The sequence below is a fragment of the Microcebus murinus genome, chromosome 22, assembly GCF_040939455.1.
Source record: "Microcebus murinus isolate Inina chromosome 22, M.murinus_Inina_mat1.0, whole genome shotgun sequence".
Classification (NCBI taxonomy): domain Eukaryota; kingdom Metazoa; phylum Chordata; class Mammalia; order Primates; family Cheirogaleidae; genus Microcebus; species Microcebus murinus.
This window is the reverse complement of record NC_134125.1, coordinates 12,513,588-12,536,308: the sequence shown is the minus strand read 5'-3', so window position 1 is coordinate 12,536,308 and position 22,721 is coordinate 12,513,588. Positions and strand designations below refer to the sequence as shown.

The window sequence follows — 22,721 nt, the reverse complement described above, 5'->3', positions numbered from 1 at the left end:
GACCGTTGCCCTTCCGTTCCCGCTCCCCGCCGCACCCCGTCACCTCGCCCGGCGACTGCGCCTCGCGTCGTTCCCCGCAGCCCGCGTTTACGCCGCCCTCCCACCCGCCCCGTCTCCCCGAAGCCCGCGTGTGCTCCGCCGGCGCTCCCGCCCCCCGTTCCCCTCAGGCCCCGCATTTCCCGGCGTCTACCCGCTCCCTCCCGGTTTTCGCCTCAGCCCCGCTCCTCCCAGCCCTCGGTTTCGCCCGGCCCCGCCCCGCCCCCACCCCCGTTTTCCCTGCGCCGGCTTCTCTCCGTCACCCCAGATTTTATTACTTTTAAACAATGCTCCCCCCCGTTTTATCCCGCCCCTGTTTTCCCCTCGGCCCAGCTTTGTCCCCGTCCTCCCCGCCCCCCGCGTTCCCTGAGCCGGCTTCTGTCCCCCTCCGGGTTTTCCCTGTCCCCGTGTTCCCCTCGGCGCGGCTCCGGTTCCCCTCAGCGCCCCGCGCGCCCCCGGCCGCCCTCAGCGCCCCCCGCGCGCGCCGTCCTCTTCCCGCCGCGCCCCGCCCCGCGTCCCCGCCCGCGCCGCCGCCATGTGACGGGAAGCAGCTGATGGCCTCTCCGCGCTGCGGGCGCGGCGGCGGCAGCCGGGCCGGGGCTGGCGGGGCGGGGGCCGGGGCGGGCGCGGGCGCGGGCGGCGCGGGGGCGGCATGAGGGCCCGCGGCCCGGGGGGCTGAGGCGCCCGCCGCCTGCTGCGGGGGCCGCGCGCGTCCTCCATGGAGGCCGGAGGTGAGTGGGGCCGGGCGCGCCCGTTGCCGCCCCGCGGGGCCGAGGCCCGTTCTCCCCGGGGAGCGGGAGGCGACCCCGGGGCGGGCTCGGCCGGGCGGGGGCGGGGGCGGGGCCCGGCCGCGGCGGGGGCGTCCGGCCGGGGGGTGGCGGCGGCGGGGGTGCGCGCCCGGCGCCCAGCTTTGTTTCACTTTCGCTGTCAGCGGCCGCCACGCCGCTGCCACCGCCGACAGGACCCGGGAGATCCGGGTTGCGCGGGAGGGGACCCCACCCCCGGGACAGAGCGGGGGCGCCGGGTGGGACGCAGGGGGGCGCCAAGCCCTAAAAGGGGGTTCCCTAGAGGGCGCGTGCCCAGGTGCCAGGGGACAGGCTCCCAGGGTCTGGATGGCAGTCAGCTCTGCCCCTATAAGCTGAGTGACCGTGACTGTGGACCAGCCTCTTAACCACCCCCACCACGTCTCAATTTTGTGTCTGCTAAATGGGCTAATGATAGTACCCGCCTCAGTGGGTGGCTGGGAGCCTCCCAAACTTGCCTATTCATAAAAATGGGGTCTGGGGTCCCTGTTAAAACAATGTATTTTGAGCCTCTCCCACTAGAGACTAATTCAGTGGAGGTGGGTGGCGCGGGGGATGTGTAATCAGGCAAGTTTAGGAGACACTGATGCCTGTGGGACTTGCCTTTATGCTTGTTAATTGCCTTCACCATCAGAAAACAGTGTGGAAGTCAGAGAATGTTGGATATCCTTCACGCCAGCCCCAAAGAACATACAATCTCAGTGCCTCTTACGCAAGGGCAAAAAAAACCTCAAGACATCCTTCCGGCTTCTCCCTTCCAGCTACCTTCCCCCCGAGCCCCACTTACATAGACATTTGGAATAGATTTGGGATTTATTCTGGGAGTCCTAACTCCTGAAAGTACCTGGAGTTTAAAGCCAGTTTCCCGAGGAGAAATCCTCAAAAGAGGTCAAGGCCTAGGGCTCAGAATTTGTTCGGGAACCTTTCTGTGTGTATTCATGCAGGGAAGTTCAAGCTTCATCCTGGTCTGAAGGATTCTGATTGCTGATGACCTGTTACTGTGGATGGGTAGGTTGAAATCAGGGTATTCCCTAGGGTGGTGTTACTTTTTAATTTAGGAAATGACATTTCTTTGTGTGCTGAAGTCAGGCATTCAGTAAAAAGGCAGCTCGCTCTCCCTTCCCATCTAGATAAGGACTTTCTTTTCAGTGAGTGTGTTACCCACAGAATTATTTTTAAATGGCCCCTACTGTCTTGTGGATCTTATGTGAGTCTTTTTATAGCTTCCGCTGTCATTTCCATTGACTCCTTATAGTTAAATCTGAAAGCAATCTGTAGTTAGCCTCCCTTTTTAATAGGAATCTGTTTCCAGTTCTGGGTTTTCCCTAATGATTGACGACTTTGTTTTGGGGGTATAGGCAGAGCTGTTGTTGATAACTGCCAAGCTACTGTAAAAAAAAAAAAAAAAAAAGTCCAGCCTTTTACTTTTCTTTTCAAACTGAATAAAGCCCATTGTAAAGGAAACACAATGGGCAACAGAAGAAATCTTCAAAGCAGTGGTTAGAATTCATTTATTCATTCAACAAATATTTATTGAGTGTCTGCTATGTGCCAGGCCAGGCCTGGCCAACAGAAATATGATGTGAACCACGTATGTAATTTAAAATATTCAAGTAGCCACATTAACAAAAGAAAAAAGAAACAGATGACATTAATTTTAAGACTACATCCCTTTCAACCCAACATATCTAAAAATAATTGTTTCAACGTGTAATCAAAAAATTATTGCAATGTTTTAGATTCTTCTTTTGTACTAAGTCTTCAAAATTCTGGTGTGTGCTTTGTGCTTAACAGCTCATCTCAGTTCTGACCCTCCACATTTTTGGTGGTGAGTGACCACATATACCTAGTGGTCATTTACCCTATTGGAGAGTGCAGCCCAATAGCAGTTCTGGTGAGTTGAGGAAGGGACAGAAAATAAAGACATAAAAGACAAATAAGCAATCGAGAAAATATCTGTGAGTGATGGTTATAAAGAAAATTAGCGGGTTAAAGGAAAGTGAATGAGTCCCTTTAGAGAGTGGGGCCAGGAAGGTCTCTAAGAAGGTGACTTGAGAACTGATCCCTGAGTAATAAAATAGAGCAACCAGGGAAAATGCTTTCTAGGCAATGGAACCGCTAATGTAAAGGTCCTCTGAGTATGGAAAAATTACCTAACTTCCTGCCTCCTGAAGTCATAGCTTCCATCTCTGTGTCAAGGTTAATTGCCTTGCATAGAAAAGGCTTGTAATAAATATTTTCCCCATCCGGTCTGATTGTCCAAATACATCCCATTGTTTAATTAGAAAACCCTGATCCAGAGGGGTAGGAGGATTGGGGAGATGTTAGTCAAAGGACAAAATATTTCATTTATAGAGGAAGAATAAGTTCCATAAATCTATTGTACCTCATGGTGACTATAGTTAATAAATAACAATGAACTGTACACTTGAAAATTGCTGAGAGTAGATTTTAAGTGTTCTCACCACAAAAAAATGGTAAGTATGTGAGGTAATGCATATGTTAATGAGCTAGATGGAGCCATTCCACAATGTGTACATATATCAAAACATTGTATACCACAAATATATATCATTGTTATTTGTCAATTTAAAAAATTAAAAGAGAAACCCCTGATCCATAGGCCTTTTAACCAAGGGCCACTGTAAGTATAATCCCAGATGAAGCTGCATCCTCTTGGCTCTAATTTTTTTTGTTTGTTTGTCTTAAGTTCTGCCCTAACTACGGCTTTTCTAGCAGCCACGTTTATTTTGGGCCCAGACTCCAGTCAACAGGAGTCACTGGGTTCTTCCTTCTTTTAGCTCCTGGATTCCTGAACCTGAAATAGCAAGAGATTAAATCCCTAAATTACAGAAATAGAGTGTGAATTCTGGGTAGAGCTCATGTTTAAGAAGCATTTCATGTGAAATGTTTGCATAAGCATCACAGTTTAAAGGGGCTTTCTTTCCTTTATGTTTAAAGAGGTAAGCCATGTATACTTATTCAACAAATATGTACTGACTGCCTACTCTCCACCAGGAACTCTGCCAGCACTGGGAATAAATATACAGGGTCCCTGCTCCCCTGGAATTGATGGCCTAGTAGGGGTGAGGTAGATATTAATCAAATGGTGATGAGTGTTATGAAGAAAATAAAAGTGAGGAGTTGTGAAGTAGATTGACTAGGAGTCAGAGAGAGCTTTCTAAGGAGTTGTCACGTGAGCCAGACCTGAATGAATGGAAGGTGCCAGCCTTGGAGAGGCATTGCAGGTGAAGGGAATAGCTAGTGCAAAGGCCCTGAGGTGGAGACTAATAGAGTATTAGAGAGTGGAGAAAAGGCCAGTGTGCTGGATCCTGGGGCAGGGAGAGGAGATGTACAAGCCCAGGTGGGAGATGAAGGAAGGGGGGTAGTTTATGCTGGACCTCAGCAAGGGCAGGGTGAGGAGCTTGGGTTTTATTCAAGAGTGATTGAAACTGATCACGCTGGGAGGTGAGGGGCCAGAGCAGCGGCAAGGAGAGTGGTGGGAAGGCTGCCTAGAGGGCCAAGAGAGATGATGTTCCATTGATTAGAATAGTAGCCTTGGAAATGGAGAGAGGTTAGATTTGGCAAGTCTTTTGGAAACAGACTTGATAGGACTTGCTAATGGATTTCGTTTGAGAGGTAAAGAAAAGAGAAATTTTCATCCAGGTCAATTAAAAATGTTCCCCCAGATCAGTCAACATTGGTTAATATTTGACTACATCTAGGTTTTTCAACCTTGGCATTGTTGGTATTTGGGGCCAGATAATCCTTTGTGGTGGGGGCTGTTCTCTGCACTGTAGAACATTAACATGTGTCCCTGGATGCCAGTAGCCTGACCCCCAGTTGTGACAACCAAAAATGTGTCCAGATGTTGCCATATGTCCTCAGGAGGCAAAATCACCCCTAATGAAGAACCCCTGGGCTGCATGAAGAAGACATTAACAGATTAGGGTTTATGTCACTATAGGAAAATATCTAGAAATAATGAGATTGAAGAAAACGTTGAGGGATTACTATATAACTTTGAGAGACCTGTTTTGGATGTAAAATATAAAGTGTGTCTTACCATGCAAATGGAAGGCAGCTGTGCTCACCACTATACCACCAACGCGTTACCATGCAAGTGTTCATGTCCACAGGAGTGTGGTCCTACAGGTGTGTGATTGTGCAAATGAAAAGATCACATGTAGCCGGGCGCGGTGGCTCACGCCTGTAATCCTAGCACTCTGGGAGGCCGAGGCGGGCGGATTGCTCAAGGTCAGGAGTTCAAAACCAGCCTGAGTGAAACCCCGTCTCTACCATAAAAATAGAAAGAAATTAATTGGCCAACTAATATATATAATATAAAAATCAGCCGGGCATGGTGGCTCGTGCCTGTAGTCCCAGCTACTCGGGAGGCTGAGGCAGGAGGATTGCTTGAGCCCAGGAGTTTGTGAGCTAGGCTGACGCCACGGCACGCACTCTAGCCTAGGCAAGAAAGCGAGATTGTCTCAAAAAAAAAAAAAAAGATCACATATAGAAACATGTACAGGTTTCTAGGGGGAATTACCTGGGTCTATAAAAACACCCACTTAGTCCTAATATATTAAAACCTAGATTTATACATAGAACCTCTAAGAATGATAGTCTCTTTACAAAGCCTTGATACAATTCATTAAAATTCTATTTAAAGACAATTTTCAGCAACACTTCTGTTTTATAAAACAAGATATACCTGTGTATTTTCCTATAATGCATGTATCAGAACGCAGAAAATGTTTATATATATATGTTTTTATGCATCTATACCACCTATTTATTTTTTATTTTATTTTTTTTTGAGATAGTTTCGCTTTGCTGCCCAGGCTAGAGTGAGTGCCATGGCATCAGCCTAGCTCACAGCAACCTCAAACTCCTGGGCTCAAGTAATCCTACTGCCTTAGCCTCCCGAGTAGCTGGGAATACAGGCATGCACCACCATGCCCGGCTAATTTTTTCTATATAGATTAGTTGGCCAGTTAATTTCTTTCTATTTATAGTAGAGACAGGGGTCTCGCTCTTGCTCAGGCTGGTTTCAAACTCCTGACCTCAAGCGATCTGCCCGCCTCGGCCTCCCAGAGTGCTAGGATTACAGGCATGAGCCACTGCGCCTGGCCTATACCACCTGTTTAATTGAATCCAAGATACCATTGATTGTGTTACTATTATGTATTAATATCACAGAAAAAAATACCGCCTATTTAACAATGAAAGTAATTGTAAGATACATCCTAATTTCAGTGAGATCTCTTTGTGTAAAGGTGTGTCTTAAAACAGGAACTATGGGTTGTTTAAATTAGTCTCTTATCTGATAACTGCCACAAAAGGGTGAAAGTCTGGAACTACTACTAAAGGGAAACGTACACATCAGGAAGTGACCTCATTCAGGATGGAAGCCAGTTTTTATATTAGCATGTTGCACAATCACAGTGGTCATAAAATTCATTCTGAAGGCCTTTGACTTGCCAGCTTTGTGGGATTTTGTTAATCTTCTGTCAGAGAAGAGAGTTGAAGTAGGAGCACCAATCCAGAGCCTGCTGCTTTGCAAGATACAGCGCTAGGCATGGGAGAAACAAAGATTAAATTATCCCGGTGCTTAAATATTGGTAAGGGGGTAAGGCACAGGGAAATTGGTTAAGACAGGAGAGAATGAAATAAACAGGGTGGAACTGATTTTCATTTTGACAGTGTGAGATCAGGGTGCCCTTCTTAGTTGTGAATCTAGGTGGGATTTCCATAAGCAGAGAACGAGTGAGTGCTGGGGTGAGTGAATGAGCTCCTCTGGACACGGCAAGGACCCTTGTGTGGCCGAGTATGGCATGCAGGGAGGTGTGGTGGAAATCAAGCTGGACTGGTAGGCTGGACCAGAAGGCACCAGGTGACAGGCCTGGGCTCAGTTGCTTTTATCATGTAAGCTGGTGGGAGCCTTGGCATGTATTTGAAAGAAATGATGTGTGTTTCAGCTTTGGCAGGATCTCTAGGGGCAAAGACCCATCGGAGACTCTAGCTAAAGATCTGGGTAAGATGAGACAAAAGTTTAAGCCAGGACAGAGGAGATGGAAGCAGGAGAGAGAGGAGAGGAAATCAACACCTCTGAGGGAGAGGAAGCAAGGTCAGGGCTTTGCTGATGGGTGGAATGCTGGTGAGTGAGAGGGAGCCTTTGAATTTCACATAATCCTTCTTTTACCTGGTTCCTGAAGCTGAGACCTTAAATGCATTGAAAGGCCTTGCTATTTTAGAGCCTTAGGCCTCACAATCTGCACCATCTAGGGTATTCTTGGCCTGCTTATCTCTTCACTTTCTTTCTCTTCAAGCATTCATAGGAAAATGAGGCCTCCATTCCCTGGGGTCACCAGCACAAAGGTTGCTCTGAGTCATGGTTAACCAGCATGGAGGTGCCAGGACTGAGAAACCAGTGGAATGTGGCCTGTGGCTACCGTTGCTGCCCTAGGTCATTTAAGTGACAACTCCCTCTGGGGATGTATAATGCTGCCCTTTGCCTTGGGGAGGCAGCGGCCTTCCTGTGACCCGGTGGTGGGAAGCGAGGGTGCTTGTCTGAAGCATGCTGTCTCCTGCCCCAGAAGAACCTCTGCTGCTGGCTGAACTCAAGCCCGGGCGCCCCCATCAATTCGATTGGAAGTCGAGCTGTGAAACCTGGAGTGTCGCCTTCTCTCCTGATGGCTCCTGGTTCGCTTGGTCTCAAGGACACTGTATCGTCAAGCTGATCCCCTGGCCACTGGAGGAGCAGTTGTAAGTACTCTTGCACCTGGGCCCCAAAGGGAATTTTCACGATGGGGGGCATTGGCACTTTCCCAAGTTACTCCCCGTTTTTTTGCCATCTCCCTGCCCAAGGACAGAGTAGGAGAGGGAGAATGACTGTTTCTGGAGCCCCCTATTTTATACATGTCAAAGTCAGTTCTATCAAGATTATGTTGGTCCCAAGTTGGTTTTTTTAATAGCTTTATTGAGATGTAATTTATATGCCAAACAGTTGGCACATTTAAAGTGTACAGTGGCTTTTAGTATATTCAGAGTTGTGTGTCTATCACCATAACCAATGTGAGAACATTTTTATTACCTTAAAAAGAAACCCCATCCCTTAGCTTATATCTGTCAATTCCCCTAGTCCACCCCCACCCTCCAGCTCTCCAGACAACCTCCAATCTGCTTTTGTTTTCTTTTTATTTTTTTTGATTAAAAAAATTTTTTTTAAGATTTTTTTTAAGACTAGTTAATTATAGTAGAGAGAAGGAGGGAAAATAGTAGAACAAGGAGTTCAATCTGTAACTGACTGTGAACAATCAAGTGAGATAACTCACTACCTTGGATCAGCCCCTAATCTGCTTTTTATCTCTATAGATTTGCCTGTTCTGGACATTTCCTACTAATGGAATCATACAATATGCAGCCTTTTTTGATAGCTTCTTTCACTTAGCACACTGTTTTCCCAGTTCAGCCATGTTGTACATCAGTATTCCATTTCCTTTTATTGCCAAATAATATTGTATTGTATGGAGATGCCAAATTTTGTTTACGAATAATGCTGCTGTGGACATCTATGTACATGGTTTTGGTGGACATGTGTTTTCTATGTTTAACCGTTGAGGAATTGTCAGGCTGTTTTCCAAAGTGGCTGCACTGTTTCCCACAGCAGCATATTTGAATTTCAAATTCTCCATGTCCTTGCTAACACTTGTTATTGTCTGTCTTCTCAGTTGTAGCCTAGCCAACCTAGTGGATGTGAAGGGGCATCTTTGTGGTTTTGATTTGCAGTTCCCTGATGGCTACTAATGTGCAACATCTTTTCATGTCCTTATTGGCCCTTCGTGTACCTTCTTTGGAGAAATGTCTATTAAGATCTTTTGCCCATTTTTAAATTAGGTATTTGTCTTTTTATTATTGATCAAGTATAGTTTCTTTTTTTTTTCTTTTTGAGACAGTCTCATTATTTTGCCCTGGCTAGAGTGCCATGGTGTCAGCCTAGCTCACAGCAACCTCAAATTCCTGGGCTCAAGCAATCCTTCTGCCTCAGCCTCCCGAGTAGCTGGGACTACAGGCATGTGCCACCATGCCAGGCTAATTTTTTTTTTCTATATGTTTTTAGTTGGCCAATTAATTTCTTTCTATTTTTAGTAGAGATGGAGTCTCGCTCTTGCTCAGGCTGGTTTCGAACTCCTGACCTTGAGCGATCCTCCTGCCTTGGCCTCCCAGAGTGCTAGGTTTACAGGCATGAGCCACCGTGCCTGGCCAAGTATAGTTTCTGATACTAGTTTTTCTTTCTTTGGGATGGGCAGGTCCAAGTGTTGGAATGCTGTGCATTCCCAGTCAGATGACCCAACTTCTGTATCTTTTCATTTATCACGTGGCAACTCTATGTCTACATTCATTTATTCAGCCAACAGTTGTAAATTTTCTTTGCCAAACGCTGAGTTAGGGGCTGAAAATCCTTAGATAAATCAAATATGGTTTCTGTTGTTGAGGGTCTCATTTGTTTTGCTTTAACCATTTTTCACAAATAGCATATTAGATTTAAGCTTTTTATAAGTTCAGTCTGAAACTTGTTGCCTTGATAAGAGATAATGCTGACAATAATTGCTGATGTAGGTACTCTGAACACTGTTGGGGTTGAGGGATATATATTTGTGCAGTTTCTGGAAGGAAGGTTATTTGGCAAAATGCATTAAAGACCTTAAAAATGTTCTTCTGGCTATTAGGAATCTCAGAAATGGGGTCATCTATTTATATACACTGATTTTCATCATGAAATTAATTATATAGTAGTAAAAAATTAGAAACAGCTTAAAATCCAATGATGAGAGGATACTTAAGGAGATTGTAGCATTTCCATATGATATTTTTGCAGCCATCTACGATGGCTATGTGTTTTTAATCACAATTTTCAGTTCCTTTTGTGGTCAGTTTAATGATAATGCCAAAGTCATTTATTGTTTATTGTTCCCCATTCTAAATACAAGGAACTCTCCTTCATACCAGATTTGTATATGTAAATTTATATTTAAGTAAACTATATAAATTTATAATCTGAAAAAGTTTTTTTTTAAAGTATAATATGGAAAAACTGTTTTCTTAAAAATCACTCTTACATTCAAATATATCATTACTATAGGTAAATATATCCTTTCAGTATTAAGTAAAATGTAAAAAGATATTTGAATTTTAACACTTTTTGCATATGTTATTTAATGTAATGAGAGAAGTGTTATTGTTTAATATGTTTTATGAGAAGTTACTGGTTTGAGGGAAAATCATACATTTTGAAGAATAATAACCTGTTGAAATGCTTACAGTATAAGGCTTATTGAGAAAAGGAGGCTATAAAACCATGTATGCAATATGATCCCAAATTTGTTTTTTAAAATCATATGTACATCATGCAAATAAAAATTTGTAGTGAAATGTTTAGAATGGTGTTAGGATTATGGGTAATTTTTACTTTATTATTTGTCTCATTTCTAATTTCCCCCATGTTTCTCTTATTTTTGTAATTTAAACTAATTATTTTTATTTATTTATTTTATTTTTTATTATTATTCTTTTTTTGACACAGAGTCTTGCTTTGTTGCCCTAGCTACAGTGAGTGCCATGGTGTCAGCCTTGCTCACAGCAACCTCATGCTCCTGGGTTCAAGCAATCCTGCTGCCTCAGCCTCCCAAGTAGCTGGGACTACAGGCATGTGCCACCATGCCCAGCTAATGTTTTCTATATATATTAGTTGGTCAATTAATTTCTTTTCTAATTATAGTAGAGACGAGGTCTTGCTCTTGCCCAGGCTGGTTTCCAACTCCTGACCTCGAGCAATCTGCCTGCCTCAGCCTCCCAGAGTGCTAGGATTACAGGCGTGAGCCACCCGCGACCCGGCCTAATTATTATTTTTAAAGTCCTTTAACAGGGAGATTTACATTCTCACAGGGGCATTTATATTATTGTTAGGGTTATACATTTAAAAAAATCATATAGTGCTTTTGATATTGAGCAAATAATTGATATTAACCAAATAATTGTATACCTTTAGAAATAAAGTTTTTAGAAACCTTAATTTCAGTGATGCTAAATTCTGCCAGTGAATCTCTCTTGGATCCTCAGCTGCTTCCCATGCTCCTGCCTCCCTGCCTCTCACGTAACTCATTTTTTGATTATCAGTAAACTCAGAAATTCAGAGTATTGGTTGAGCACTAGGCTAGGATACCCAGGCCTTGAGTTCTAGTTCCAGTTTTGCCCTGATTTTGTGACCCCAGTAAAGTTAATAACCTGTAAAATGGAAATTTTAGTATCGCTTTCTAGAAAAATTACATTTATGATATTAAAATGAAATAATATGGAAATGTGCCTTAATTCTTTTGGAATGAAGTAGCTACAGGTGTAACTCTAAATTCAAATACAGAAATCAGGATTTTATAAAAAATGAAAGAAAGGTAACTTTGGAGTTTGCAAGCTGTCCTAAACCTCTTCCCATAGCCTGCCTTTTATGTGCTTCTTCCTATGATGGCAAACTCGGGCCAGAGCCAGTCAGGTCTGGGCAGTATGTGGATAGGCGGCTGATTGAAATGACAGTCACGATTATGTTCAGATTGTGTTGCAAAAATAAATTTTCAGACTACATCAAATGTGGCCATTTAGACCAGGGGGTCAGCAAATTGTTCTGTTCAGACCCAGACAGTGAAAATTTTAGGCTTTGCAGGCCATAAGGTCTTTGTCTCAACTACTTAACTCTGCTGTTATAGCATGAAAGCAATCTCAGATAGTACATAAACAAATGAATATGGCAGTGTTCCAATAAAACTTTATTTACAAAAACAAAATCCTGCCATTTATGACAACATGGTTGAACCTAGAGCACTTTATGCTAGATGCGATGAGCCAGGCACAGAGGGACAAATACTGCATGATCTCACTTACATGTGAAATCTAAAAAAGTCAGACTTACAGAAGCAGAGAGCAGAATGGTTAGCTGGAGTAGGAGAAGGAATGGCGAAATGTTGGTTAAAGGTACAAAGTTTCATTTAGACAGGATGGCATGGTGACTATAGTTAATGATAATGTATTTTATGCTTGAAAATTGCTGAGAGTAGTTTGTTTTTTTTTTTACCTGGAGCCATGCCCAAGAAGCCTTGAGCAAGTGGACTCCGAGAGTAGATCCTAAATGTTCTTACAACAAAATGATAAGTATGTGAAGGGATAGATATGCTTGATATAACCATTTCATGATGTATAACTATATCAGAACATCATGCTGTACACCATAAATATATATAATTTTGTCAACTATACCTTAATTAAAAATACTGACAAATAGATTGTCGAAAGATAAAAAACAAAAACAGATTGCTGACCTGGCCCTTGTTTGCCAACCTCTGATTTAGACTAAGAGTTTTAGAGGTGGAGGAGCCTACACTTGTGTCAGTTCCTTCCTTCTAATTTTTCAGGTGAACTTGGTTAAAATTCTTTCATATATTTCACCACACAGTTGACAAAAATGTGATTTACTTACTACTTTTTGGGAATACATGTAATACATAAAGAGGCCCAGCCATGTATACATTGAGTATAGGATTTCTCATGGACTGAGAAATAGGTTTTTTTGAAAATAGATTTAGGGGGTACAAGTGCATATTTGTTACATGAATATATTGCTCAGTGGTGAAGTTGAGGCTTTTAGCATACCCATCACCCAAATAGTGTACCTGATGGGTCATTTTTCATCCCTCACCCCTCTCTCAACCTCCCACCTATTGGTGTCTCCAGTGTCTATTATTGCACTCTGTATGTACATGTGTACTCACTGTTTAGCTGCCACATACAAGTGAGAACACACAGTATTTGACTTTCTGTTTCTGAGTCATTTCACTTAGGGTAATGGCCCCACTTCCTTCTACATTGCTGTACAAGATATTTCATTCTTTTTTTATGGCTGAGTGATTATTCAGCTATAGTATTCAAATGTGGTGTACACACACACACACACACAAACATATATATATATATAACACGTTTTCTTTACCTAATCATTTGTCAGTGGACACGTAAGTTCTAGAACTTTGCTATTATGAATAGTACTGTGAAAACATACGAGTGCAGGCCGGGCGCGGTGGCTCACGCCTGTAATCCTAGCTCTTGGGAGGCCGAGGTGGGCGGATTGCTCAAGGTCAGGAGTTCAAAACCAGCCTGAGCAAGAGCGAGACCCCGTCTCTACTATAAATAGAAAGAAATTAATTGGCCAACTGATATATATAGAAAAAATTAGCCGGGCATGGTGGCTCATGCCTGTAGTCCCAGCTACTCGGGAGGCTGAGGCAGAAGGATCGCTCGAGCCCAGGAGTTTGAGGTTGCTGTGAGCTAGGCTGACACCACGGCACTCACTCTAGCCTGGACAACAAAGCGAGACTCTGTCTCAAAAAAAAAAAAACATACGAGTGCAGATGTCTTTTTTATATCATGCTTTGTTTTCTCTTGGGTAGATATCTAATAGTGGGATTGCTGGATTGAATGATAGATCTATTTTTAGCTCTTTGAGAACTCTTATGGAACCAAATCTGAACTCGTCCTGGGGTCCAGCTCTCTCATCTCCATTTCCCCCAGTTTGACATACCAGAGTGTAGTCAGGGTCACATAGGAAAGTGGGACCTTTATTTGTGTCGGCAAAGTGTACCTCAGGCTAAACCACAGGGTTGTCTACTTGCTCGTGCCTGGGGGACATTGTCTCCCAGGTGTAGTGGTGGGCAGGGCTCTGTGTCTCAGGGATTGAGCCTTAGCTTATGTGGGCCTATTTCACCATAAGTGGAATGTAGGAGAGGGTTGGGCTAAGAGATCTTTCAGGACAGGGCACCTCTGAACAGCTCTGTGAGTTCTTTTTCTCTGTTGCTACCCTGCTGGTTGGTTTCTGTGCTGGTTACCATCAGGGAAGTAAAGGAAAGAGCCTCATTAATTTGTTGGAATGTAATGTGGGAAGGTAGAAATCAACACGTACCAAACAAACTGTATTGGCAAGAAAGGGGTTTGTTTTCCAGCTCCTTGGGGATTTCTAAGTTAGAAGGAGGGAACTCAGGCAGGAGAGTGGTGGATGGGTATTCAGGTTCCAAGTTCTATCCTAGTTCCAAACCTACTGTATGCTCGCTTCCTCATGAGAAAAACTGAGTTATCTTTCCTTCCATGGATAGAAACCCAAGAGAACTTTCTGTGCAAGTATATGGCTCCCTAGAGCATCTGTGTCCTAGTTAACCCACACTGCAGGTCACCCATTTGCAGGTCTGTCACAAATGAGATGGGCCAAGACCTGTCAAGCCTCTGTTACATGCACTTTTTTTTTTTTGAGAGCCATCATGCACTGCAGCTTCCAACTCCTAGGCTCAAGTGATCCTCCTGCCTCAGTCTCCCAACTAGGTAGGACTACAGGCACACGCCACCATGCCCCAGCTAATTATTTTTTCTAGAGACAGGGGCTTGTCCCTGTGTTGTCCAGGCTGGTCTCAAACTCCTGAGCTCAAGCAGTCCTCTCACCTTGGCCTCCCAGAGTGCTAGGATTATAGGCGTGAGCCACTGTGCCTGGCCAGAACACTTAAAAAGAAACAAAAAGAAAAGTCACATCAGAGTTCATCAAAGGCCAATTTGTTTTTAGGACTTTAAAATCTTAGATGTCCCAGGATGAAAAGTTGGTTGACTTGGTAACAATTGCAGACTCATTAAGAAACTTCTGCTTCCCCCAGCATCCCTAAAGGGTTCGAAGCCAAAAGTCGAAGTAGCAAAAATGAGACCAAAGGACGAGGCAGCCCAAAGGAGAAGACGCTGGACTGTGGGCAGATTGTCTGGGGGTTGGCCTTCAGCCCATGGCCATCGCTACCTAGCAGGAAGCTCTGGGCACGCCACCATCCCCAAGTGCCAGATATCTCCTGCCTGATCCTTGCTACGGGACTCAACGATGGGCAGATCAAGATTTGGGAGGTGCAGACAGGTAAGTCATTCCTGGCTGGCACGAGGTCCTGGGAGGCTCTAGTGCATGTTGGGGCCACCCCCACCCCAGTTGGCTGAGGGGCGTGGCTGTGGCGGGCACCTCTCCTGCTGACTGAGTACTCCTGTTCTCACACTAGGGCTCCTGCTTTTGAATCTTACCGGCCACCAGGATGTCGTGAGAGATCTGAGCTTCACACCCAGTGGCAGTTTGATTTTGGTCTCTGCGTCACGGGATAAGACTCTTCGAATTTGGGACCTGAATAAACATGGTATGGAGGTGATGAAATGACTTGGCAATTCCAAAAATACTGTTTTTTGCTCCTGTCTCCACTTTACCAATGTCATGTTTATCTAAAATGGTGTTCTTTGACTTTCTGTTAGTGCCTCCTAAGGAGGCATTGTAGGCATTTTTTCCTAATTGTACCTCCTCCTGTCCCAAAGACACATTGTACTAAGTGAAAGAGATTTCAATGATAAACTGAAAGATAAAGTGAAAGAGATTCCAATGATAAACTGTATGTTTACTTATGATTTTTTTTTGGAGACAGAGTCTCTCTCTGTCACCCCGGATAGAGTGCAATGGCATGATCATAGCTCACTACAACCTCAACCTCCTGGGCTCACGCAATCCTCCTGCTTCAGCCTCCCGAGTGGCTGGGACTATAGGCATGCACCATGCCTGGCTAATTTTTTCTATTTTTATTGGAGATGGGGGTCTCGCTCTTGCTCAGGCTGGTCTTGAACTCCCGAGCTCACGCAGTCCTCTTGCCTTGCCCTCCCAGAGTGCTAGGATTACAGGCGTGAGCCACCTCACCTGGCCTTATTGATGATATTTAATAAGAAAGATATATTATATATCCATTTATGTACTGAGTGCACATCTATACTTTGTTCATAAAACAATGTAAGATTTTTTTGGCCACCAAGAACCAGTTTTCACACCCTTGAGGTGACATTGCCCTGATTGAAAATACATAATCTAGAACAGATTTTCTCATCCTTGGCATTACTTATATTTTTGGCTCATGGTCCTTTGTTGGGGACTTCCCTGTGCACCGTGAGACACTGAGCAGCATCCCTGGCCTCTTCTCTTTAGATGCCAGTAGCATCCTCTCCAGTCATGACAACCAAAAATGTCTCTAGACGTTGCCCCATGTCCCATGGAGGGCAAAGTCTCCCCAGGTTCAGAACTGCTGATGTAGAAATCTCCATTGGGTACTTCCTGTCCATTCTCCCTCTCTTGCCCTCTCCCCATTGCATCATCTCCTCTTCCCCTGCAACCTGGTAACCCACGTTAAGAGCGCAGTATATAGCCTTCCCTATTGTTCTCTATATTGCACAATCCTGTGCACACATGCTTACATCCATGGGTTGGGGGTCATTCTTTTACAAAAATGGAATCATATATTGTTTACATTTTTCTGCATCTTGCTTTTTTTTCATTAAACAGTACCCCATGGAAGATCTATATCTCTCATTCCATCTGCATTAACAGAGTAGATATGTCACTGTTTATCCACCCAGCCCCTATGGATGGGCATTTGGTTTTTTTAAAAAAACTGAGAACTGGAGAGAGATTGCATGAGTCACCCCAGGTTATGTGCTGAGTAAGCAGTGGAGCCAGGATTCAAACCCAAGCTGTCTGACTCCAGAGCATGTACCTCAAATTACTCCACACCACTGCCCATCTGGACACCCTGGCGAGGTGGGAGGAGGGGGACAGTCTGGAGTCGGATCCATGTGACAATGGGAAAACCATTACAGACTTTAAATGAGGGAGAACTGAAGATAAACACTCTTAAAATTGGGAAAGATGCTTCAGAGTACTGGAGGTGGTTGAGGGACCTAAAAAGAATATGCTTTGCTATCAAAGAGTCCCTTATTTATGTACACCCTTTGCCCTGGTGATCTGGTAGATTTTGGTGAAACCATAGGTAGTGATTTCCCTGGGATTTTAGACTATCATATTTACAGGTTAGGGGTGTTCAAATGGCAAGTCTGGCCATATTTCTTTCTCTGCATTAAAATTTGGGCCTTAGGGCCCAGCTGATAGAGAACTGATGGATATATTGGATGTGAGGTCATTGCTACCAGTTCTCCCAATTCTTCAGATTTCCTGCTCTGTTATTTTGAGGCTTGGCTCACCGTTTGCTGCTTTTTCCTGCTAGGTAAACAGATTCAGGTGTTATCGGGCCACCTGCAGTGGGTTTACTGCTGTTCCATTTCGCCAGACTGTAGCATGTTGTGCTCAGCAGCTGGAGAGAAGTCGGTGAGTCTCCAACATTGTTCTTTAGTTCAGTGAGACACAGGTCTGACGCAGCAGCCTTGTGTGAGGGGAAAGAAACAGAGTACCCTCAAAATCCACCTGCAAATTGGCCCCATCAGAAGGCTCGCTGGCAGTGCCTTTGTGATTTGCACTGTGATATGAACCCAGAGGAGATATTTGGAAGTAAGTCTCACCTGTCATCAAAGGGCTGTTTCCCTTTACAAAATGGGAAACGGGTGGCTTTAAACATTTCTTTTCGCCTTAGAGTCTAAGATTTTAAAAGTTAAAACCCACATGCAGAGACTTTGGAGGTGGAAAGAGGCCCCGAGTGAGTGACCGAGAGAGACTCGAAATGGCCACAGGAAGGAGCTATGCCGGGAAGGTGGTGATCGTGACTGGGGGTGGACGGGGCATTGGAGCCGGGATCGTGAGGCCCTTCGTGGACACCGGGGCCCAAGTGATAATCTGTGACAAGAAGATCCTGGCAGTCGGGCCCTGGAGGAGGAGCTTCCTGGAGTTGTCTTTATCCACTGTGACGTGACCTGGGAAGAAGATGTGAGGATTCGGATCTCCGAGACCATCCGCCAGTTCGGCCGCCTGGACTGTGTGGTCAACAACACCGGTCACCACCCAGTGGAACAGCGGCTCATGGAGACCACCACCAACGGTTTTTGCCAGCTGCTGGAGCTGAACCTGCTGGGGGTTTACAGCGTGACCAAGTACACCCTTCCCCACCTGCGGAAGACCCAGGGGAACAGCATCAACATCTCCAGCCTGGTAGCGACGATTGGCCAGTCCCAGTCAATTCCCTATGTGGCCACCAAGGGGGCAGTAACAGCCATGACCAATGCCTTGGCCCTGGATGAGAGTCAATACAGTGTCCAAGTCAACTGCATCTCCCCAGGAAACATCTGGACCCCCCACTATGGGAGGAGTTGGCAGCCTCAACACCTGACCGCAGGGCCACAGTCCTAGAGGGCACCTTGGCCCAGCCCGCTGAGGTGGGGGCTGCGGCAGCGTTCCTGGACTCTGGAGCTACCTTCTGCACAGGCATCAACCTGTTTTTGATGGGCCGTGCAGAGCTGGGCTATGGCGCAAGACCGGTCCGGGCACCCCCATGGACATCCCTCCTACTCATTGGTGATTTCTCACATGTCCACCTGGGACTCCCTGTCTAGGACTCCCCTCCCCCCAAATCCAACCTGCACCATCTGCCTCCTCCAACCCCTTAGACTTCAAGACCACTTAGGAATGTGCCAGATCGCCCTGTAGTTTCCCATAAAAGCAATTTGCAGCCGGAAGGATAAAAAAAAACAAAAACCAACATGCAGATCCAAATTTCCTTTGAACCATCTAATTAGGATTTTCAATTCAAATTATGACATATGCAGTTATTTGTTGACCTTTGTCTTGAAATCCTGTTATTTAAAAACAAAAAAGAAAAGTATTGGAAACCCAAGAACAGTTTGGGAACAGTTTCTGTTTGAATTTTGTGTTTGCCTTGAGCCCTTTGCTGTGACTGAAGGGAAAGTTAAGAGTTCACTATTTGGTACAGCCCAGGTGATTAATCATTCATTTGAAGCTTGGAACTATGGAAGGTGAGTTTTCTTAAAGGAAAGCGAATAAAATCCTCCTTTTAGTGCTCAGAAAGGTTTAAAGTGATGAGCTAGGTCTGATGTGCAGCCTAAGACAGATTTCCACGGTTCTGTGAGCAAGGTGGGGGGCGTGAAGTGGCTTGGCAGGCTGCCTCTGCTCTGTGGAGTGGCCCCAGAGTTCACTTCTGACCCGTTTTTGGTTTTCAGTGGAACAAGATGGCACTTGGCCTAGTTCTGCATCAGCACGTACCACCCTCTTTGCAAACAGGGCTCAGAAGCTTCTACAGATACAAGTCCGGCTGGCGGCCTTCCTCAGGTGGCCCAGCTTATTCTCCCTTAAAGTGAGCTCCTTGACCATGTGCGTTGGTTAAATGCCTCAAAAATTCCGTTACTCTATTTAAACCTGTCTGATAGGTTCTGGCAGAACAGTAGAAAGGGGAACGGCCTGCAGAGGGGCCTTTCAAACCCTCCCCCGTTGGAGTTCTAAGACTTTGTTTCTGCCCCTCACCAGGCACCTGTTACTTCCCACAGGTCTTTCTATGGAGCATGCGGTCCTACACGTTAATCCGGAAGCTAGAAGGCCACCAAAGCAGTGTTGTCTCTTGTGACTTTTCCCCGGACTCAGCCTTGCTTGTCACAGCTTCTTATGACACCAATGTGATTATGTGGGACCCCTACACTGGTGAAAAGCTGAGGTCACTCCGGTAAAGACTGAATCCCAGCTATGGCTTCCTTGTGGGTAGACTGATGAGAAACATCCCTGGGAATGGACATGTCCCTCTTAGCGTCTGGGACATGGGGGCAACCTGGATAACAAGGCACAGTGGGTTAAATGTTTATTAGTATTTCATTGTCAGTTAAGCCTCTAAATAAGACCTGAGCGTCTTCAGTCTTCTAGTTTAGGAGGCTGTCTGTGCTCTGGATTCGGCGTTATGAAACCTCTAAATGACTTGTTATTTCCATTTACTAATAACTGTAGTAGCAAGTTCAGAATGATCCCTGTATAGAAACTGTTATTTCCAAAATGAGTTTTCATGTTCTCACAAACTTGAACTACTTTTCCCCTTTGTCTGTTGTTTTATGAAGCAAGTAATGGGTAGTCCTATAATTATCATGTATCTTAGCCTAAAAAAGACTTGCAGTGTGTACTGTGGCATTCCAGTGAGGGCTGACCTACTTTGCATAAGGAAATTAGCATGGGGAAGTGTTAGGAGCCCTGTGGCCCCTCCACATGACACTTAGAGCCTTCTGATATGCCCCCTTTCCCAGTCTGCAAATCCCAAGGTTTTTCATAAGAGGCACAAGATGTGTCTTGAGCTTCTCCTAGCCGTGGCAGTTTGGCCTGGGGCAAGGGTGCAGGGTGGTAGGGGACTCCAGGCCCACTCTTCTGTGTCTTTCCTTCTCAGCCACAGCCCGGTCGACCCTGGCATGGAAGACAGCGATGTCCACATTAGCTCACTAAGATCCGTGTGCTTCTCTCCAGAAGGCTTGTACCTTGCTACCGTGGCAGATGACAGGTAACAGAGAAATCTCTACGCAGCCTCAGAGCAAGCGCTTGCAAGCAGTGGCAGCATGACCCTCGCTGTGTGGCCCCGGGTTGGCCAATGTACAACTGTGTCCCTCTCTCTCATCTAGACTCCTCAGGATCTGGGCCCTGGAAGTGAAAACTCCAATTGCATTTGCTCCTATGACCAATGGTCTTTGCTGCACATTTTTTCCACATGGTGGAGTTATTGCCACAGGGTATGTATCTATTAGCTGAACAGATGGGTAGTGGTTTCTGCCATGTAGTTTTTTAAGGAAAGAAAGCATCTAGAATGTTCTTGCCCATGAGGAAACCTTTAAGGAAATCCAAGATTATGTAAAACTCAAATATTCTGTCAGTATTATCATTTACTCTTAATATTTAACCTAAATACGATTAAAGACCTACAATTCATGCCACCTCATGGGCCAAGTTAAGGTGATGCAAGGAATCCTAAGTTAAGGTGATGCAAAATTTATATGGGAAACCATTTAGGGCAAAGAGACCACCTTATAGGAAACATGTATAATTCAGTAGGTGGCACTCTTACTTCTATTACTTTTGAACTGTAATAGCAGTCTGACTTAGAAAGGTCTGTGCTAACAGCACTCTGGTATCAAAGATGTCTTGAGTTCTTATCCTATCAGCAGCCTTAATTATTTAGAACCATAGCTTTTAAATCCATTACCATGGTCAAGGTTACATTTCACTCTCTGGAGTCTCCTGCTATCTGGAGGCAAAGTAGAAATAATATCCATCACAATGAAAACATGAACTTCCAAGGTCTGTCTAAATGTAGCATTGGTTTCTGTTTTGTTTCAGGACGAGAGATGGCCATGTCCAATTCTGGACAGCTCCTAGGGTCCTATCCTCACTGAAGCACTTATGCCGGAAAGCCCTTCGAAGTTTCCTAACAACTTACCAAGTCCTAGCACTGCCAATCCCCAAGAAGATGAAAGAGTTCCTTACATACAGGACTTTTTAAGCAACGCTACTTACCTTACTTGTTTTCTTTGTAGCAGGATAAATCTTGGCAAAGGAGTAGCTGAAATAATGGACCAAACATCTGGTCATGGGCTAAAATAGCATTTCTTTGGGATTGTGAATAGAATGTAGCAAAACCAGATTCCAGCGGACTAGTCATGGATCTTTCTCTCCATGGCATGTGAAAGTCAGTCTTAGAAGCGATTCCACTTCTGTGGCAACAGAGCCAAACCTTTTGGCACCTTTAATCTGTGTCCTGTTATGAATAGCAAGTGTTGAACTCTTCCTAGTCGTTTTGATTCAAAGTGCAGTTATTGATGTTTTTATAAAAGTAAGTAGGCTTCCAGAGCCTCTTAGGTGGCAGAGAGGGTCACATCCCCTCAACTGGGAAGTATGACTTCTGCCTCATACTATCATCCTTGCGTTGCCAATGCAGTGGTAGCATTGTTTCAAGTTCTCTCTCCTGCTATGGTCAGGGTCACTTTCCTTTCCTTCCTCTGGCTCCCTTCTGACCAGCAGGACAAAGTTTTCATGGAGCCATGTGGTATGAGGTATTAGCTTAACTAAATTACAGGGGAATCAGGCTATGCTCCTGACTGATCCAGACACTATTATTGGCTTTTTTTTTTTTAATGGTGTGCATGTGCAGATGACCAATTTGTATGTCAGATTATACAAGGGTGTATTTCTAAACTGCATGACTGTTCAAATAGCTACTGAGTGGTCAGTTGCCATTTATTAGCATCATATTTATTTGTATTTTCTCAACAGATGTTAAGGTACAATTGTGTTTTTCTTGATGATATCTAAAAACCATAGTACTTAAATTGAACAGTTGCAAAGATGTGTCTTAACTGTGTAAAGAATTGGTGTTGTCATGATTTAGCTGATACTCTTGTGTACGAGATCTGTCTTTGCTGCTTAACCTCATTAGATTAATCAGCTGGTTTCAACTCTACCCCCAAACAGAAATAACTCCTTAAAAGTACTGTTCTCCTTCAGTGGCATGTAGTGACCTAATCAAGACACCTCATTCAAGCAAAATCTGCCTTAGGAAAATTTAATATATTTTAAATTATTTTAAAAGAAATGCAACATCTTATTCTTTAGCTTTCTTAATTGGTGCTTTATGGAGGCCAGTGAACTGTTATATGACTTGAGAAAGTTGAGGAATTTCCTCTACCACCTCTGTTGCTTGAAGAAAAACATCTTTTCAAAATGAGAGGCTTTCATTGAAGGAAAAAAAAACCAGTTAAAACCTTTTGGCGCTCTGTCTCATTTTTTCCATTAAGAAAAAAAAATCCCCTTTTAAAACAAGTCGTACAACAGAAGAGCTGGGACTGGATTTAAATTTAAATAAAACTTTTAAATTTCATGATTATCTTGAAATATCACACGCAGAGGATGGAGTATGAGAGGCTCTGGATGAATTTAAGCCCTGCTTGGCTACTAGATTTAAACTTTGCTGGTGTCTTTGGGTAACAGGTCCTCCAGAAATAAATGAAATAACTGCTCCCTTTTGACAGCTT

At 44.5% G+C, this 22,721-nt stretch overlaps 1 protein-coding gene and 1 pseudogene across 5 annotated transcripts; both read left to right on the top strand.

Annotated features, from left to right (window-relative positions):
- The first annotated feature begins 640 nt into the window (after positions 1-640).
- WSB2 (WD repeat and SOCS box containing 2) lies at positions 641-22,454 on the top strand. 5 transcript variants are annotated; one of them, XM_012756471.3, is made up of 9 exons: positions 641-767; positions 7,439-7,607; positions 14,579-14,823; positions 14,960-15,091; positions 16,991-17,091; positions 19,215-19,387; positions 20,090-20,200; positions 20,319-20,426; positions 21,031-22,454. In XM_012756471.3, exons 1-9 carry the CDS (start codon positions 755-757, stop codon positions 21,191-21,193), a joined length of 1,215 nt encoding a protein of 404 aa, XP_012611925.2. In that variant the 5' UTR covers positions 641-754; the 3' UTR covers positions 21,194-22,454. The 5 variants fall into 5 exon arrangements, with proteins under 5 accessions (XP_012611925.2, XP_012611926.2, XP_075852722.1 ...); XM_012756472.3 differs by having other exon boundaries at positions 673-767; positions 7,442-7,607; XM_075996607.1 differs by lacking the exon at positions 641-767 and adding an exon at positions 1,070-1,847.
- LOC105866858 (L-fucose dehydrogenase pseudogene) lies at positions 17,098-19,208 on the top strand (annotated as a pseudogene).
- Positions 22,455-22,721: the final 267 nt, after the last annotated feature.

Coding starts and splice junctions, on each gene's coding strand:
- WSB2 (XM_012756468.3), top strand. CDS start 6,421: ATGGGAGAAACAAAGATTAAATTATCCCGGTGCTTAAATATTG. Junction 17,092..19,214: donor CAGCAGCTGGAGAGAAGTCG/GTGAGTCTCCAA, acceptor TACTTCCCACAG/GTCTTTCTATGGAGCATGCG. Junction 19,388..20,089: donor GAAAAGCTGAGGTCACTCCG/GTAAAGACTGAA, acceptor TTTCCTTCTCAG/CCACAGCCCGGTCGACCCTG.